General features: G+C 42.1%; 1 protein-coding gene across 2 annotated transcripts in view; it reads right to left on the reverse strand.

The window, feature by feature from the left end:
* Nucleotides 1-20,600, reverse strand: part of KMT2A (lysine methyltransferase 2A) — a 147,049-nt gene that overhangs the window by 71,439 nt on the left and 55,010 nt on the right. For both annotated transcript variants that reach the window (XM_075840137.1, XM_075840136.1), the window contains exons 4-15: nt 19,586-19,760; nt 19,037-19,271; nt 16,620-16,684; nt 16,121-16,525; nt 11,423-11,487; nt 9,473-9,598; nt 9,222-9,335; nt 7,600-7,746; nt 6,130-6,225; nt 3,697-3,817; nt 2,545-2,658; nt 1,202-1,386 (exon numbers count right to left, since the gene is read on the reverse strand). In XM_075840137.1, coding sequence (XP_075696252.1) covers nt 1,202-1,386; nt 2,545-2,658; nt 3,697-3,817; nt 6,130-6,225; nt 7,600-7,746; nt 9,222-9,335; nt 9,473-9,598; nt 11,423-11,487; nt 16,121-16,525; nt 16,620-16,684; nt 19,037-19,271; nt 19,586-19,760 — 1,848 coding nt within the window. The remainder of the gene's footprint in view (nt 1-1,201; nt 1,387-2,544; nt 2,659-3,696; nt 3,818-6,129; nt 6,226-7,599; nt 7,747-9,221; nt 9,336-9,472; nt 9,599-11,422; nt 11,488-16,120; nt 16,526-16,619; nt 16,685-19,036; nt 19,272-19,585; nt 19,761-20,600) is intronic.

Genomic DNA, 20,600 nt, shown 5'->3' on the forward strand with positions numbered 1-20,600 from the left:
AAGTCGACCCCGTATTCTCAACCTCAACGGGGGAAAACATACAAAATAAAACAAAAATCAGATGGACTTGCTTAAGCCGTTAAAGGGAAGGCGTCATGAAAATTTATTTTTTTATAATATTGCTTTTAGTGTGATATTAAAATACATTTTATTTATTTGTTCTTTGTTTCTTTCTTTTACTTCACTATGGGGGCTGCCATTTTTTTTTTCATCTCTGTATGTGTCGATTAACGACACATACAGAGATGGAATACGGCACATACATCTCCATAGAGAATGCGAACGGGAGCCGTTCCATTCACTATAGTGTACGCCGTCTGTGTGGGAACGAAGCTCGTTAGTATTGCGAAATCCGGCGCAATTTTCATGTGGACCGGAAGCTGCTGCCGGACAGTCAGATGACGACTTCCGGCCGGGGCTTCCGGCCATGTGTTCAAGGAAGCGAAGGCGCAAGGAATAGGAGCGGAGGCAGCAGGAGCAGGTAAGTTATGTTTGTGTATGTGAGGTGTGTATTACGTTCGTGCTATACTGTCTGATTACCACTGTATCTAATCCTCCTACACTATGCATTCGCTCAGAAAATGGCGGCACACAGTGTAGGAGGTTTGAAGATTCAACCCTCTCCTTCTCCTTGCACTATCCAGAATAAGGGAGGGGGGATTGTGTGAGGACACTAGAGCGAGTGTGTCTACCCGAAATTTGCAGCATAAAGCAATGAGGTTGCTTTACCACATTGACCATGCTGCAATTTTGGGAACTGCTCCCTCTAGTGACCAGCACATGGAAATGTTATAAATTAGAATCTAATTTATAATATTTCCTGACTTGTGAAAAATGTAAAAAAATTAAAACAATGTGTAATCACTCAAACAATGACTGTTTAACGAAAAAAAATAATTCTAGCGACACATTCCCTTTAAGTCTCCTCCTATGGACACTAACCTGCAGGAGGGATATAGTTGGTAGGAAGAGCAAACACTTTTTTTGCTTAAAGTCTGCCCTCCTAGTTGCAGTAGCTTTACCCAAGGCCATCATCTGTGAACCTCAATGCCAAGGACGAGAAAATAAATGCCGCCAGACAAAAAGTGATGTACAAATACAATATTACCTGCATGTTTTAGAAGTGATTACCACTCTGAACACAACAGTTTACAGGTAGGTAATGATTTTGTTATATACAGCTGGACTTCTTATATCTCACCTGTCTGTAACGCAGAAGATGGCTAGATGTACGAGAATTCAGTAGAGCAGTTAGTACAATTTTAAGGGAAGCCTGTAACTCGTTGGTCAGCGCCAACCGCCACTCTGCAGGGTGGTGATCAGTGCAGTTTATACATGTGTAGGCCACACTCTCCGGCAAATTTGAAAGGATCTCATACATTTCATCTGAAAAAAACACAACATGTGTGTTAATACATATAGGCTAGATATTTTGAGGAAACCTTAGGCACAAATTTGCTAAAAACTTATTACCGCAGTTACTGTAATTACGTTGAAATGTCTTATGTAAATTAGTGAGACAGGCATGAATAGCAAGACAAAAAAAATACCAAAAAGGAAATTAAAAAAGGGCCAGTCTATTGAATAGTGTACCTCGTATTATCGAAAAATTTAGAGAAATCGGACATGCCAGAAGTTCCGACCAGAGGGGTCCCGAGCACTGAGGGATACGCTAAAAGCTAAAATGAAGACTCCAGCGCTCTTCAAAGCATCACACCCCCTCAGCTGCTTTCGGGTGATACAAGTTTATGGACCGCTTCACCTCACTTGAATTAAGGAGAGAGAAGCCAACAGGAGCTGAAGTGGCATAGGGCTCTGTAAAGCGCACTCGTTCTACCCACCGTCTAAGACATGTCAGACTATTTCTATAGGTAAAAGGTACAGTATAATTCATTTGTAGTTAATAGAAATTGTGCAAAGTTATCTTGTTCAGAATTTTTTAAGGTGATGAAGACGGAGATGGAGAACGACATGGCTCGATTGCTGCAAAATGGTTTTGGTTTTCTCTGTTGTCAATTCAGGAACATTGCAGTTTTGAGCTGAACAGCTGCATTATTTGGGGTAGAATATTTGCTAGGAAAACCCTGCCTATCAACTCCAGTCTTTTAATGAAGCTTCTAGTAACAACTCTGTCTTAAATCTACTAGGCATTTTTTATTGATAGCCTATCCTTAGGATAGATCCAAACCCCGGAACCCCCCACCAATCAGCTGATTGATGGGGTAGCGGCATTCGTACTGCAGCCTTTTGCCAGTTTCCAAGCACAGCGCCGTACAAATCCGTAGCGGTTGTGTTTGGGATTGTCGTTTTGTTCCCATTCGAGTGCTTTGGACTGAGCTGCAATCCCAGACACAGCTGCTACGGAGGTGTACGGTGCTGTGCCGGGAAAACACTGAAGAAGCCGCAGTGACGAATGCTGCAGCCCCTTCAGTCAGCTGATTGGCGGGGGTGCTGGGAGTCAAAACCCCTTTATGGTTTTCAAAAACCCAATATAATTCACCTTGTCGTCACAAACACTGTAAATAGTGGTACTTGTTAACTTACCAGTTAGGCTTTCACACTTGGAATGGACCCACCGATCACACTTTCCGCACTGCATCATCTTACTCTCGTAATCATCATCGTCATAGCACTTATTACACAGAGGGCAGAAGTTCCCTAAAAAGAAACACCATGAAGAAAGTATGGACAGAGATTATGTGCTTGGCTTCACATTTTCTGCAGCTAATAAAATGTACTGAATACGAACACCAGATTGTTTGCGGATTGACTCATCAGTCGACAAGACAATCTATATGTAACTTAAGTAGATAAGTCTGCACTTGCTGGTGCACAGGGACTACTACAACCCTCACCAGTTATCTAGCCATCCTCTCAGCATCATAAAGAGGTTATACACGATTAAAGGGGGGGGGATAGATAACGATGGTTTTCCAGAAACAGCAGCTGGTATTGCAGCTCCGCCCCGGGGACTTGACATTGACTGATGTCATCGTTTGCATATGTTTGCATTAAGGGCCTGTTCACATCAGCGTTGGCTTTCCGTTGCGGGGTTCCGTCGGAGGTTTCTGTCGGGTGAACCCCGGAATGTCAAACTGAAAACACAGCTTACGTTTCAGTCACCATTTAATGGTGACTGATGAACGGAAACCATTAGCAATGTTTCAGTCACCATTGATATCAATGGTCACTGAAACGGAAGTTGTGGTTTCAGTTTGACTTTCCGTTGCGGGGTTCACCGTCGGGTGAACCCCGCAACGGAAAGTCAAACTGAAACCACAACTTCCGTTTCAGTGACCATTGATATCAATGGTGACTGAAACATTGCTAATGGTTTCCGTTCATCAGTCACCATTAAATGGTGACTGAAACGTAAGCTGTGTTTTCAGTTGGAAACCTCAGACGGAACCCCGGAACGGAAAACCAACCCTGATGTGAACAGGCCCTAAATAGCAAAATTGTACTGTTCTAAGGAAGCTATAGACCTGATTGGCTTAAAACATGAATACAAGAGGGACATCCCAGCTTATTAACTGATGAAAATCAGTCTAATTGTATAAAAGACTAATGAACTTTATATATCTGAAAAAGTAACCCGCATAAAGTAAGACGCTACTAAAACTCTCAATTAAATGTTTAGCCTGCACTATGAGCTTGTGGTTGTCTTCTTGGAAAGACAATAATACAGGATCTTACCTTTAGCAAATAGTTTGGCACAGTCATGGCACAATGAGAAATCATGCGACCACTGTGCGTCCCAGCCTTTACCAGGTGTAGTGGACCCGCAACTCTTACATCTGACACATTTAGTGCAGATCTGGAGGTAGAAAATGAAAGTGATCAATTTCACGCAGTAATGATCAGCTATCTATAGCCGAAGATGGAAAACACGGTGCAATAACCCAGGTTAATACGTATTCACCTGCTGGGCAAAAAATTCTGTTTACCTAAATTTACATTCAAATGACAATATCAGGCTTTTGCATGACAGATTTTTACTTCATTTGATTTGTCATTCCCCCTTCTACCTGTGCCCTACTACTGGTCCCCCTTACATTTAGCAGATTAGCAAGAAGTAGGGAACAGACTGAAGGGAATAAAGGCCGTCTTACACAGGCCAATGATCAGGCAAACGAGCATTTATATGAACGCTCCTTCTCGATCTTTGCAACCATCGGCCGATGCAAACAGGGGGATGTGCTGACAGCATGATGGAAATGTATGGGGACGAAAGATTGCTCGTCACCATACGTTTCTGATCATTGCACCTTGTGAATGGAGCAACGAGCTATCCCGATGATCAGTGCTAGTTTTCATGGCCCATATTGGCCAGTGTAAAAAGTGACGATGAGGCATAAGTATAAGATCAGACTACACAGAATTCGTTTTTAGTCTGTAACCATGGACAAATAGGTCTGCTTAGGAGCTGTAGACACAAAAGGGAATGACTATTTGCAAACTTTCTTTATTTTAGACACATTGATTGCAAAGGAGGACATAGCCTTGAATGTTAAAAAGTTTTCAATTTTATGTTTTTAGTTACTGATGCATTAAAGGGTAACTAAACGTTCAACAAACTTCAAAGTGACATATCAGAAGTTTTGATCGCTGGGGGGGGGGGTCTGAGCACTGGGACCTCCACTGAAACTAAAGCGAAGCGGCAGAAGCGCTCGTGTGAGAGCTGAACCGCTTGCTTTCTGTTCGGCTTTTCTCTGAAAATTGATGTAGCGGTGTACGGGCTCATAGACTTTCTATTGAGGCTGTACACCAACTGCTTGGCTTTCCGGGAAAAGACGAACGCTTCTGCTGCTTTGTTTTAGCGATCGGTGGGGGTCTCAGTGCTCAGACCCCCAGCGATCAAAACTTCTGACGTGTCACTATGACATGTCAGAAGTTTGTTGAACGTTTAGTTATCCTTTAACTAATATTGTTTAAGTGATAAAGATGCAATGATTGTGACAGCACTTTACACAATGGATGGGACATGACTGCATTAAAGGGAAGGTGTCATGATTTTTTATTATATTGCTTTGAATAAAATATAAACAAAAATTTTATTTATTAGTGTTGTGACTTTAAACTTTTTACTGTGTTCTTACTTTTACTTCTCTATGGGGGCTGACATTTTTTTTTTCATCTCTGTATGTGTCGATTAACGAAACATACAGAGATGGAATACGGCACATACAGAGATGGAATACGACACATACAGAGATGGAATACGGCACATACATCCCCATAGAGAATGCGAACGGGAGCCGTTCCATTCTCAGAAGCGTACGCCGTCTGTATGGGAACGGCACATGCGCCGCTCCCACACAGACAAAACGAAGCTTGTTTATAGAGCGAAATCCGGCGCCATTTTCATGTGGACCGGAAGCCGCTGCCGGACAGTAAGAGGACGACTTCCGGCAGTGGCTTCCGGCCGTATGTTCAACGAAGCGAAGGCGCAAGGAGCGTAGACCAGCGGAGGCAGCAGGAGCAGGTAATTTATGTTCGTGTATGTGATGTGTGTATTATGTTCGTGTGATACTGTCTGCTGAGCCCTGTATCTAATCCTCCTACACTGTGCAGTCGCTCAGAAAATGGCGGCACACAGTGTAGGAGGTTTGAAGACATTCAAACCCCTCCTTCTCCTGGCACTGGGGGGATTGTGTGAGGGGGGATTGTGTGAGGACACTAGAGGAGAGTGTGTCCACCTCAAATTTGCAGCATAAATCAATGAGGTTACTTTACCACAGTGACCATGCTGCAATTTTGGGAACTGCTCCTTCTAGTGACCAGCACATGGAAATGTTATAAATTAGAATCTAATTTATAATATCTCCTGACTTGTGAAAAAATTAAAACAATGTGTAATCACTCAAATACTAAATTGTTTAACTAAAAAAAAAAATAATTTCTAGCGAAACATTCCCTTTAAGGCAGAGAACTTTGCTACACTTTTAAAGCATCAATGGATTTGCAGTGCACTGTGGCAATGCGTAAAGGTGCCAACTAATCTCACATTGTACTGCTGCGCTTTAATCTCAGGGTGCCACCTGCTGATAGCAAGTAGTTCATGTATCTCTCTCTAAGAGCAGGCCTGCACAGCATCCTACCCATTTAAAAAAAACTAAAATCACTCACCCAGACTCTCTTCTTCTTCGTGGGCTTTGTGGGGTAATTTGGTCCCAGGCACTCTGGGTGATAGCTGTTGCGGCATTTATTACACTCTAGTAGCTGCTATAGATAAAACCAGCATAAGAAATAGAGTAAGAAAACAAATGAAAGAAGACACATAAAATTGTGAAACTATAAAGATATAAAACACAATACTATGAATTTATGTATTAATGGTGTGTACACTTGTGGTACAGGTAAGCTCTATAAAAGGATACAAAAGCATATGGTTAAATCCATTTCTTCCGTAGTTTGTCCAGATAAAAGTTAATCACAGTATTTTGTAGCGGATCCATAAAACACAGACTATTGAGCAGTGAATTGGATGAAAAGGGCAAAACCTGATGCCAGTAAAGAGGAAACGAGTGGAATTTATTGATGGATTGATTTCCAATCCATGACCTGTACCCATTGACATGGTTGAGTAGCGCGGGGCATTATTGTTTTTGTAGGTCACATCACAAGTGCTGCTGCTAATTTACCCTACCAGGGGCTTAGTTGGGCTTTTCATTCAATGACATTCTGAAGAATGGATGCTACCCTGACTAAAAGCCATTGTTTCGTTTTCAAAATCCAGCTATATGCATTACATAGGAGTTGTCAGATCCTGCTTAAATAATCAGGACTCAAGTGATCTAATGTGTATCTGGCCTGATGTCTGTAGGATACAATAGGTTGTGTTTTCACCCATTTTTACCAATCAGATTGTATTGAATGAAATAAAAACGGCCTGGCGCACGTGTGACCACCGCTCTATTACAATTAGGAGGAACAAAGGGGCTCGGAACATTCGTTCAAGTGGTAGGAAGTGGTTCTGGTGATCCTGTAAATAGGCGATAATGGTCCTTCATGGGATAAACTCCTTTAATAAATAAGGTGTAGTTTCCCCAGATGCCAAAAAACAATCTACTGTTTACATTTTTTTTTTTAAAAACATGCATTAAATCCAGAGGAACAACAATGCATGTTCTCCCTAAATTTATTATATACATAGGCATCTTTTAGTGACATACTGTAGCATGGACATAATGCATTCATGTTTGTACATGTAGGGACAGCATTATACAATTCTGAGATATTTCAGGACTCTAGGGTGCTAAGAACATCAGCACGGTTTACAGCATAGACCGTATGATTGATGCAAAGAATTGATTGCAACAAGTTTACGGAGTTCGTTTCAATTTAAAAATAAAAAATGAGTTCAGCTTGGATTTGTCTTTCTATATTCATGGATGTTTTGGCTTTCTGACATCAACACTTATGGATGAAGAGTGAACTTATTTTGAAATGACCAAAGCCCAATTTTCTGAAGTGGATGTTACTCAGAAATTTGGGCCGTAATTAGCAACATTTGTTATTATTCTTGAACTTTCTAACCTAAATCATGATGCTCTTCTCCATCCAACAACATTATATTCTCATACCACCAATGCATACCTTGTTGACCTGTTGCTGTCTGCCACACACGTGACAAAATTTGCAATTTCGGCAACACCAATTCTCCAGTTGGTCCTCCGATGGTCTTTCCCTTTCTTCCAAGCAGAAACGGTGAAAAGGCTCGCAGCACACTTGGCAGAATACGAACTTGTAAATGAAACAATGAAAGGTAACAGGAAAAAAAAAAAGTAACAGTTAGACCAGGAGAGAAAGATGAATAAAGTTACAGGCAATTAAATCACAACAATGGGGGAGATATACCAATGGCGCGAATAGCAAAAAAAATCTGCCGCAAGCGGCTGAAAATATTTGTTGCAGCTCCCTAAACATGTTAGACACGTTTCTATCTATCTATATCCTAATTTGTGCCAACAAAGTTTCAAATAAATTTTGCGCATTTTACAGCTCTTCTTACTTTTCCTCTCCACACTTCAAAATGGTGAAGGCCAGCATAAGGCCCTATTCGCACTGCGTTTTTTGCAGGCAGAAAAAAAAAAATCTGCCTCCGAATTCCTTCAGGAATTTTGAGGCAGATTTTGACCTGCCTGCGCGTTGCAGCGTTTTTTCCCTGCGTTTTACGTCTGTGGCCATTGAAGCGAATGCAAGGACAAGAGGCAAAAAACGCCATGAAAAACGCTCGGAATCTACTGCCGCAGGTTTTTTCTGCCTCCCGTTGATTTCAATGAAAGGTCAGAGGCGGAAACCGTGGCAAGAAAAGGCATGTTGGATTGTCAATGCAACCCTCTTCTCCCTCTCTTCACACACTGATAGCAACACCACAGAAGATATGCCTCCCGATCTAACCCCCTTAGACTTTTATCTTTGGGGTCATCTGAAGGCAATTGTCTATGCTGTGAAGATACGAGATGTGCAGCAACTGAAACTACGGATACTGGAAGCCTGTGCTAGCATTTCTTCTGCGGTGTTGCTATCAGTGTGTGAAGAGTGGGAGAAGAGGGTTGCATTGACAATCCAACACAATGGGCAGGACTTTGAACACATTTTATAAGTGGTCAGAAACTTGTAAATAACTCATGAAAGAATAAAGTAACGTTAAAACCAAGCACACCATTGTTTTTCTTGTGAAATTCTCGATAAGTTTGATGTGTCACATGACCCTCTTCCCATTGAAAAAACTAAAGTTGGATACAAAATGGCCGACTTCAAAATGGCCGCCATGGTCAACACCCAGCTTGAAAAGTTTCCCCCCTCCCATATACTAATGTGCCACAAACAGGAAGTTAATATCACCAACCATTCCCATTTTATTTAGGTGTATCCATATAAATGGCCCACCCTGTATAGCGGCCATGCTGCACTACTGCTCCTATTCAAGTGAATAGGAGCAGAGCTGAAGTACAGCTGATCGGTGCAGGGTCAGGGTGTCAGACCGCCACCGATCATATACTGATGACCTATCCTGTGGTTAAGTCATCAGCATGAAAAACCACCCCATGACCAGACAACCCTTTTAATTTTGGTGCAAGCCATGTACTCATTTTTAGCCACAAATTGAAAAATAATTCTGCCTGATGTTGCTTAATAAACAATTGGTTATACTTTTGAAGTTAAACAAAATGTAACTAGACCAAAAAAATAAATAAGGTTTTCAGAAAGCTCACCTCCACATTTCCACTGCTGGCACAAAGTAAGCAAACGACACGTGGGGGGATAGGCACTGTTGTAAGTATGCTTAATCCACCCGTCTCCCATGCATTTCCCACTTCACGATCCTCCTGTAATAGAAACACAAAAAGTTAGGACCTGAATATAAACGGGTTATTTATGGGAGCTACATGGCCCTCTCCCACTTATCACTACCTCTACCTGCAGAAATGATCAGTATGAAAGGAGATCCAAGGTAATATCAAACCTTGAAATCTACACGAATCCTATGCAACCCGTCTGATGGAGGTTTCTGTCTGCAGCTGTTGCCATTACACAAGGTGTTGAGAAAGTTAAAATTCACATCAGACTTGCAGGGCGCTAGTGGTTTCTCCTGCAAAGACAAATAATAAATAGAATAATAGCATATGTTAAGACACAGCATGCAAACTACTATCCAAAAATGGCTTCAAGCTGGGATGAAAACCAGATAGGAGGAAAAAAAAAAGAATGTTAAAAATAAAACAAGACCTGATTCATGTCCTTCAAAAAAAAAAAACACCTTTTTATTAGGGGCAATCATTTTCTGGCATGGAATTAGAAGACCACCTTCGGTATAAAGGAAGGATTAGATCAGCATATGGGAAGGATGAATTAATTAGTTATCTGAAATGCTTATATAGAAGAGTTTTGCAGAGGAGGCATAGATTACGGATAGCTAGCAGTTTCAAACAAGGAGTCTACATAAGTGCAGAATGGACCAGGTTCTTGTCTGAGACCCAATAGTGGCCAAGTCTATGATTATTAGCAGGATCCAGCAACAAAACGCGTGTCTATGGTCAGCTTCAGGCACAGCCTGACCAAGAGACTCTCAGTTGCCGATTCCACTGTTCCATCCACTACAAGGAGATTTCTTTACCGTATAAGAAATTTGCACTTTATCACTTAGGCTGGGTTCACACGAGCACATTAGCGTCCGTAATGGACGGACGTATTTCGGCCGGAAGTCCCGGACCGAACTCAGTGCAGGGAGCCGGGCTCCTAGCATCATAGTTATGTACGATGCTAGGAGTCCCTGCCTCTCCGTGGAACTACAGTCCCGTACTGAAAACATGATTACAGTACGGGACAGTTGTCCTGCAGAGAGGCAGGGACTCTTAGCATCGTACATAACTATGATGCTAGGAGCCCGGCTCCCTGCACTGAGTTCGGTCCGGGACTTCCGGCCGAAATACGTCCGTCCATTACGGACGTTAATCTGCCCGTGTGAACCCAGCCTTAGAGGGTCCCGCTTTTTGACCCAACTATGCTTAGAGAGAACTTGAATAAGACGGCTGCTAAACTAGATGTGAGACACAGGACAGAAATGATTGTCCCGAGTCTTCCCTTCCACTAGAAAGATGATATATTTTAAATCTAAATCGGCCATGATCGAGAAGTGAATAATGTGTGGGATTAGAAATACTGGGTGCTCAGATTCTGGGTCATCACTACTGCTTGCATATGGTCTCCACCCTGAATTTTGCTAAATCTTGATTTAGCATGAAACAGGATTCTTTTTTTTGGGCTTGCCAACCAGAAACAAATGTGTAAAAACCTTGACCGCCTTTAGCTACTGGTGCGGGGGGGGGGGGGGGGGGGGTGTCTCAGATGAGACTTCGAGCAAGATGCTCAGAATTCCCCTTCCGTTGACTTCTGGTGCCTGATTCGAAAAGTTGAGGTGTATAGGTTTCTACCATCAGGGTCCCACATACTGCTAAGCACGAGCCCTTCCCACCACTTAACAGGCTTGTCCGGGTATTTTATATTGACGGCGTATCCTTTGGAAAGGTCATCAATATCAGATTGGCGGGGGTTTAACTCCCAGCACCCATTGATTTTCATAGGTCCGTGTGGTCTCCGTGAAAGAAACGGACAGAACACGAATGTTAATAGGCTCTTGTGAATAAGGCCGTACATTTAAAAAAAATATTACAACACTGAAGAGTGCATCGTATTTCCAGAAATCAGCATTTTTAAGAGGGAAACTAAAGGTATAGTCAATCTTACTAACACTTTCAGTGCAGACTGGGGAGAGGTTCACTATGTTTATCAGCCTACTTATATACAGACTTTTGTAATAATTTTTGTATACATTTTTTCTTTTATAAAGCTTCATTCAGTGCTCTTAATATAATTGTACGTACTTGCAGTCGCTGTATACCAAAACACTGCCTACCTTCTCCTTGAATTTTGTTCTCAGTAACCTGGCGGCCAATTTCTTCTGCTTATTTTGCTCAGAACCTAGAGAAATCGTATTAAAAAAAACAAAACAAAGAAAAAACAATAAAAAATAAAAATAAAAAAATGAAAAACAAAAACGTATTTAAGTTTGTGTTTTGTTTTTTTTTTAACTGCAATGTTATTGAGATTACTAGAAAACACACCAAAAAAAGAAAACTATGCCCCAGCTATATACAGTGCATTCGGAATGTCTTCAGACCCTTTTCACTTTTTGTTATGTTGAGGCCTTGTGCTAAAACAAAATTCAAGTTTTTAATGACAAAGTGAAAACAGAATTTTAGTAATCTTTGCAAATTTTAAAAAAAATAAGAAACTCAAATTTCGCATGGGCAGAAGTATTCAGACCCTTTACGATGACACATGAGATTTAGCTCTGGGGGCCTCCCATTTCTCTAGATCTTTGAAATGTACCTACACCTTGATTGCAGTCCACCGGTGGTAAATTCATTTGATTAACCATAATTTGGAAAGACCCACCCCCGTCTATATTAGGGTTGCACAATGCATCGAAATATCGATACTATTTCGATGCCGTGCACCGTCAAACGGTTCAATACTGTTAATTCATGTATTTCGATACTAAGCTGTGCGGCCGCCCAACTAAGTATTGTAATACATGAATTTAGTCATACTGACCGCACAGGCACAACGAGAGTGTGTGTGTGGTCAGGACTGGGGTAATGGCTGTAATGCACAGTCGCAGGCCCGCTCTAACGGCGTAGATCAGGGATCCCTGTGACGCGATCGAGGGACATACCATATATGGACAGACAGCCCAAGGTCCATTGAAGGACCCCAGGGCTGTCTCACCATATTTACGGTTAGGACATACCGAAGTATGCCCTAACAACTGCTCGTGTACTATCAGAACATTAAAGTTTAACCAAAACAAAAATAAAAAGTAATGTTAGATAAAATTAAAATAAAAAAAAACAAAAAAGGACACTCAATTTTTTTGCAATAAACATTAAAATAAAAGTCTTAATACTTTAAAGGGGTTGGCCAGGAATAAAACGTATTTCTATTTGAACCTACTTCTAGTTAGCAATCACGTGACCACATCCAACGTAACCGTTTCATTTTCTGCGACGTTCCGTGGCTTTGCTCAGCCAGCACTTCCAGCTGAGAAAGGCACGGAGCGTCATCAACTACGTTTACAGGCAGTGGGCCGGGCGGATGTTTCATGAGCTCTGCCTTTGGAACCACTGCCTATAAACGCAGTTGATGATGCACTGTGCCCCTGCAAGCTGTAAGTGCTGGCAGAGCAAAGGCACGGAGTGTGGTCTCTCAAAGTACACGGCCCCTCCTCCTCTCTCGTCGTTCACGCCCCCTCTTTCTTCTTGTCTCTTGGAGTTCCCTCGCTGCCTGCCCGCAGCGTGAACAATAAAAGAGGAGGGGGCATGTACGAGGAAAGACGCAGGGCGGCCAGGCAGTAAGGGAACTCCAAGAGAGAAGAAGTGATGTCAGGGGATTCCAGAGTCCAAGAGAAGAGCCTATACTAGCGCTCTGTCTGGGACTCCAGCTCTGGGGAAGCCCCTGACATCATTGTCCATATATAAGTATCGGTATCGAAGCCCAAATTATGGTATCGTGACAACCCTAGTCTATAGAAGGTCTCACAGCTGATAATGCATATCAGAGCTAAAACCAAGCCATGAGGAGGAAAGACCTGTCTGTAGAGTTCAGAGACAGGATTGTGTGGAGGCACAGATCTGAAGAAGGTAAAAAATATTTCTGCTGCACCAAAAGTTCCCAGGAGCACATTGGCCTCCATAATTCTTAAATGGAAGAAGTTTGGAACAATCAGGACTCTTCCTAGGGCTGGCCGCCCCTTGGTAAGAGAGGTGACCAAGAACCCAAGGGTCACTCTGGCTGAGCTCCAAAGAGCCTGTGTGCAGATTGGAGAGACTTCAAGAAGGTCAACTATCATTGCAGCACTCCACCAATCTGGGCTTTATGGCAAACTGGCCAGAAAGAAGCCTCTACTAGGAGCCTCTACTGCCTGGAGTTTTAAAAAAAAAAAAGCACCTTAAGGACTCTCAAGCTGTGAGAAACAAGATTCTGTGGTCTGGTGAAATCAAGATTGAACTTTTGGCCTCAACGCTAAACGTTATGTCTGGAAGAAAGCAGGCACTGCTCATCACCTGCCCAATACCATCCCTACAGTGAAGTATGGTGGTGGCATCATCATGCTGTGGGGTGTTTTTCAGCACCTGGAACGGGGAGACTGGTCAGGGTTGAGGGAAAGATGAATGGAGCAAAGTACAGAGATATTCTTAATGAAAACCTGATTCGGAGTGTCCTGGACCTCAGACTGGGCTGAAGGTTCACCTTCCAACAAGACAATGACCCTAAGCTCACAGCCAAGACAACACAGGAGTGGCTCAGGGACAACTCGGTGAATGTCCTTGAGGGGCCCAGCCAAAGCCCTGACTTGAACCCAATCGAACATCTCTGGAGAGACCTGAAAATGATTGTCCACCCACAGTCCCCATCCAACCGGAGAGGATCTGCAGAGAAGAATGGCAGAAAATCCCCAAATCCAGGTGTGGAAACCTTGTGGCATCATAACCAAGAAGACTGGAGGCTGTTATCACTGCTAAAGGTGCTTCACCTAAGTACTGAGTAAAGGGTCTGAATACTTATGTCAATGCAATATTTAACTTTTTACTTTTCAAAATATTAGCAAAGATTTCTAACATTGTTTTCACTTTGTCATTATGGGGTATTGAGTACAGAATGATGGGGAAAAACAGGATTTTTTTTTTAACTTTTATTTTAGCACAAGGCCTCAACATAGCAAAACGTGAAAATTGAAAGGATCTGAAGACTTTCTGAATGCATTGTAAATCCCGAGAAGAGCTCCACGCCCAGATAGTCACAAGTATACAGAACCACAGAAAAATATTTTGGGCAGATTGAGATTACGCTACATACAAACTTAAGGTCCTCTTACACGGCCCGTCCTGGGCCGTGTAAATGAACGCCGATAAATGAGACAGCAGGTTGATCGGCGCTCGTTTTTTCCATCCACAAGGAGCTGGTATGAGGACAAGCGCTCGTTACTCCGATCACTCGTCCTCATACATTATCATCATGTCGGCAGCGCGTCTCTCGCTTTATCTCTGGCAATTATCGGCAAGGAGCGTTCTATGAACGATAGTTTGCCCAATAATTGGCCCGTGTAAAAGGGCCTTAAGCAACCATACATTTTTGCAATAATTGAAATGCAAATACAATATAGGGTGAATAAAGCTGGAGAAGGTTTTAGTCTACATAATTAAGGTTTTGAGAAAAATCTCCCTTAAAGAGACTCTGTCACCACATTATAAGTGCCCTGTCTCCTACATAAGGAGATGGGCGCTATAATGTAGGCGACAGTAATGCTTTTTATTTAAAAAAACAATCTATTTTCACAACGTTAGGAGCCTGGACGTCATGTGTACTCAGAATCCTGACACTTCTGAATCTTTTCTGTGAGATTCCAGCAACGAATACGAAATCTCGCGAGATTACGAGGTAAACGAGATTTCGTATCCGTTGCTGTAAATCTCACAGAAAAGATTCAGAAGTGTCAGGATTCTGAGTACACATGACGTCCAGGCTGGATGGTCATGTGTATTCATTATCAGGACACTAGTAATGTTAGTGTTTGTGTATGAGGCTGCACATAGTGATATATCTATATCGCTAGTGCAGTGTAAATGAACGGAGAGGAGTGCATTATGCTGATTGGTCAGCGTCATGCACTCCTCTGTACAACGCCCACTTGGTCGAAAGTAAAAGTACGCCCACTTGGGCATTAAGAAAGCTCATTAGCATAAACCAAAATCGCTCCTAACGTTGTGAAAAAAGATAGTTTTTTTTAAATAAAAAGCATTACTATTACTGTCACCTACATTACAGCGCCAATCTCCTTATATAGGAGACAGGGCACTTATAATGTGGTGACAGAGCCTCTTTAAGCCATATGGGTAGCGGACAGCCTGCCAACACAAAAACAAATAGCTCCGATTAAGTGGACCGCTGAAAAAAAAAGAAAGAAATCCCAATTCCTTGTTGAGGAATCCAGGTGGGCATAGATTCCTCTAAGGCTTTGTTCACATCTGCGTCAGGGCTCCGTTCAGGGGTTCTGTCGGAGCTTTCCATCAGGGGAACCCATGAACGGGAGCCTGACTGAGACCTATAATTTCCGTTTGCATCACCATTGATTTCAATGGTGACGTATCCGGTGCAAATGGTTTCCGTTTGTCACAGTTGTGTAAGGGTTAGCGTCATTTTATTGCTTCTGTCAAAACAACGGAACCCTTGCACAACGGAGACAAACGGAAACCATTGGCACCGGATCCATCACCAATGAAGATGCAAACGGAAACCTGTCTCAGAGTTCCGTTCATGGGTTCCCCTGACGCAGATGTGAACAAGGCCTGACATAATACACGTGGTCAGTTGAACAGCATATAACATAGAAAGGGATGGCTGCAATTATTTAATGTGGTGTGTCATCAATACTGACGAAACTACGAAAGAAAAAAAAAAAAGAAGGCGCCTGGAATTGATTTTACTCGTTTGACCCCCCCTAAACCCCCCCCCCCCTTGGGGCTGTCATATGAACATAATAAACTTATCTCACCTGACTCTGGAAAAACAAGAGACTGTTTCTTCCTTGGCTCAGTAGAGGCTAATTTGGGGGCTTCTTTGCGAGGGGGTGGTGGGGGCGGACTAGCTTGACGTAAGATTTGATTGACAGGAGGCTGTGGGTAAAGCTTTGTGACTTTTCGTACAGTAAGAGGCTGTTTAACCTCATTGATAAGTGCAGGTTGGCTCTCCTCCTCAGATTTCTCCTCTACAACCTTCTTTGGAGGATCACTCTTTTTTGGTGGTGGGGAAGGAGTAAGGGGAGGCTCCTCTCTGAGAGGAGATGGGGCAATGGGCACTGGTGCTGCAACAATCTTGGAATTAGGTTCTTGGGTAGGCTTGGAAGTGGCAACCTCTTTCTTTTCAGACATTTTGCTTTTCTTTTCTTTTCGTTTAGCCGCTAACAAAAAACACATAACAAATAAGAAGTTCTGAACAAAAAAAGTAGCAAGAGAATGGACCGACATGAGACAAATTTTTTTGCATTAACTTACCCTTTGCTTGCTTCTGTAAATAAGCTTTTGAGGGCATCCACTGCAAATTCTGACACTTTCTCATCCTTCAGAAAAAAAAGGTTTTAGTGGCTCATATAGAACAAATAACATGACCCTGTTCTTCTACCCTCGCCCCTCTAAAGTCATCTTGCTGCGTTCGGAATGAATTTTTTTTAGAAAGATTAATCTGCAGGCTAAAAAGTAACATGAAAACATTTACATTCTCACTAGATCAAATACAACAGACACATCTAACTGTATGTATAAGTCCGTTTATAGTATCCCGAGTAACCCACCAAAAGGAAAAAAGCGTTGGGACGAGATTTTAAATATTTTTACTTTGACCCTGACTGTATACAAGCGACTTATATTGTCCTCTTTGATAACCTATTGATCTGTTTCTTATCAAAATTAAAAATTTCCATTGTAAATACTTTCTTATTCCTGACAGTACCCGGTTTCTAATCTCTGCTACATCACATTGTTCTAAGACTAAAGGCCCACACACACCGGCCCACACTCAGCCGCTGCAGCGAGCGCCGATCAAGGAGAGATCGTTGATCGGCGCTTGCTTGCCCCTGTCACAAGGAGCTATGGATGGGGACTAGCGGTCGTTACTCCGATCTCTTGTCCCCATACATTATCATCATGTCGGCAGCTTCGTCTCCCGGTTTACACAACGAGGTGCTGCCGACATAGATAATATTTATTGCTACATAAACATTACAATCAGCCGATGAACGAGTTTGCTCGTTCATGGGCTAATCGTTGCCCTGTTTACACAGGGCAATGATCGGGAACGAGAGTTCATATGAATGCTCGTTGCCCGATACTTGGCCTGTGTAATAGGGCCCTCAGGTATGTGTTTAGGGACATCCAGGGTTGAGGTTGGAAAGCAGGGTTGTCCTTTTTGGGGTGGCTACTCTGCATACAGCAGAGATGTCTAGGCCACTCAATAGGGCAAGTCTAGGATCGGTTTATGGTTTTTATACCAGTGCCCAAATATTCCTGGAAGGGCGTTCCTCAATGACGACACTTACCTTTGTGAATTTTTGAGATTTGTGGAACTTTAACTATTATTAACCCCTTCCTGACATCTGCCGTATATATATATACGGCGCACGCCGGGTGGGGGAATATGGAGCGGGCTCACGGGCTTCCGGGTAACGAGCGGGATCACGGTTATTTAACCTGTTAAATGCCGCGGTCAATAGCGATTGCAGCATTTAAATTACTAAAAACAGGGAGGTTACTCCCTGTAACATCCCAACGGCCCCCTGCGCGGCGATATCGGGGGTGCCGTTGGTTGGCATGACAGCCTGGCGGCCTGACGAAGTCCCCCAGATCCGCCATCTTTGGCAGGGCTACATAGGAGACTGTCAGAATCACGATATATTGCACTACCTTAATATTGCAATTTATCGTGTAATGTCCCATAGCGGGACAAGTAAAAAAAGTAAAAAACAGTCAAATAAAGTTTTTTTAACAAATAAAATTAAAAAATTAAAATCTAAAAAAAAAAAAAAAAAAACTTTTCCCATTTTCCCTCAAGCACAATGTAAAATAAATAAAAAGCTAACATAACTGGTATCGACGCGTCTGTAAAAGTCTGAACAATATATCATTATGTAGTCCGCACGGTGAACGCCGTAAAAAACTTGAAACATCAGAATTGCCATTTTTTGGTCCCTTCATCTCCCACAAAAAATGAAATAAAAAGTGATCAAAAAGTCTCACGTACCCCAAAACGGTACCAATATAAACTACAGCTCGCCCCGCAAAAAATAGGCCCTCACACCGCTAAATCAACAGAAAAATAAAAAAGTTATGGCTCTGAGTTATGTGGCGACAAAACTCACATTTTATTTTTAACAATCATTTTTTCCTTGTAAAAGTAGTAAAACAAAGAAAACTATAAAAATGTAGTATCCCTGTCATCGTATTGACCCGCAGAATAAAGTTAACATGCTGTTTTTAACGTACGGTGAACGGCGTAAAAACAAAAAACCAGCCAAAAGGTTGAGGAATCGCTGTTTTTATCCTATTCCACATATATTTTTTTTCTCGTTTCCCACTACATTATATGGTACAAAAAATGGTGCTGTGAAAATCTACAACTCGTCCCGCAAAAAACAAGCCCTCATACGGCAATATTGATGGAAAAATAAAAAAAAGCTATGGCTTTTGGAAGGTGGGGAGGAAAAAACAAAAGTGAAAATCCAAAAAATGGCTGCGGAGGGAAGGGGTTAAAGGTTATGTTTTATGGACTTCATGAGACAAAGATTTTACACCTTACATCGCCAATTAATTATTCTCAACATTTAACCAAGTTATTTTCGAGAGCGACACGTTGTCTGACACTTTGTAAAACCTTATATGACATGAACGGTTGGTAAGACTTCAGAAAACATTCTTACTTGCAGCATTGTTTTTTTATGTTGCGCCCTCCAAATTTTGGCTTGTCAAGGCAATTAGTGCACACACCACAGTCATCAGGCACCTGGCAGCCTGGGCACTGGCCACAGCGGCGCGATCGCCTGCCCTTCTTTACCGGAGGCTCCTGTGGGGTTTTGTTGCGGATGACTTGTTTAATGGGTTTAAGGGGTGGAGCTGGTGGATCCGCATCCTCGGAGCCAGCTATAGAGGACTTGTCTGCCCATAGAAAGAAAAGCAAAAAGATTAGAAAACACCAGAGGGGACCAGTAATACACAAAAAAAAAAACGGCATATTCATGTTTCTTTTTTTTTTATATAGGTTCTATACAAGAAACAACCAAAAATGAATAAAAGTTGACAGATAAAAAAAATACAACACAGAATATTCATTCCCCCAATATTTAAAAGTGTATTTCTCACGTATCAATCATCTTGTACGCAACAAAATTTTGTAAAAGTGATGGGGCCACATGATCGTCAATGTAATGTATGGAAAGCAGTGATTAATGTGACAGTCTAGACAGACGCACCATCATTTCCCATGGAAGACAGGACCTTCTCTCTCTCTTCCCAAGGTAAGGCACTCAGCGTGGGCATGTCGTCTGGAAACACTGCCCTCTTACGTCCCAGCGCCACAGCAGCTCTTCGGCAGACGTGTTTAATCCTGGGCCCACGCACAGTCTCCGATGAATCACCGTCCTGGCCCTGAAAGCATAAAACACACACACACAATAGTACAGGTACGTGACAAGCCAAACGAAATACTGACAACAGCAAATTCAATTGATATCCAACATGTTATATCCCAATTTCCCCCCAACATCTTCAATCAGGGGACAGTTGAGAGCCCTCCCCCCCCCGTACATGAGACAGACATCAAATGCTGCCGTTGTGGGTGGATTATGGCGTGCTTTACCTCGTTTGGGGGAAATTGGGATATAACATGTTGGATATCAGACAATTGCTCAGGAGAACATAGGAGCTGCTGTCAGTAGGACGGTCAGTGCAGCGCACTGACGGATTTGACTCAAAATGGCTATTTTTAGATTCTTTGTATTGTAATATTTGCTGCAGAAGTGAAACGGTGATTCTGGGTTTTTTTAATGAAAGTTAACTACGAAAGTGATTTTTATCACTAAAAACGCATTTCAATAATAATAATAATAATAAAAAAAAAAAAAAGACCCCCAAAAGGAGTATTACAGTTTTAGCAAATGTCAGTTGTTCAACGTATAATAAGTTAAAAAATATACATGCAATTTCCAAATCTACTTTTTGCATTCATTTCTCAAGGTCTCCCCCTGTAGGATTCAGTATAAACCTGCATTGTTTACTTCCAGTAGATAAAAATCTAACATGTGATGATCACACAGGTGAATGTCCAATAACAAGACACCTGTACAGTAACACTAACCTGTATTTGCTAAAACCATAGTACTTCTTTAACCCCTTTGGGACTGACCCATTTTTTTAATTTTTGATTTTCGTTTTTTCACTCCCTGCATTCCAAGAGCCATAACTTTTTTATTTTTCCGTCAATAGAGC

The sequence above is a fragment of the Rhinoderma darwinii genome, chromosome 10 (assembly GCF_050947455.1).
Source record: "Rhinoderma darwinii isolate aRhiDar2 chromosome 10, aRhiDar2.hap1, whole genome shotgun sequence".
Taxonomy (NCBI): domain Eukaryota; kingdom Metazoa; phylum Chordata; class Amphibia; order Anura; family Rhinodermatidae; genus Rhinoderma; species Rhinoderma darwinii.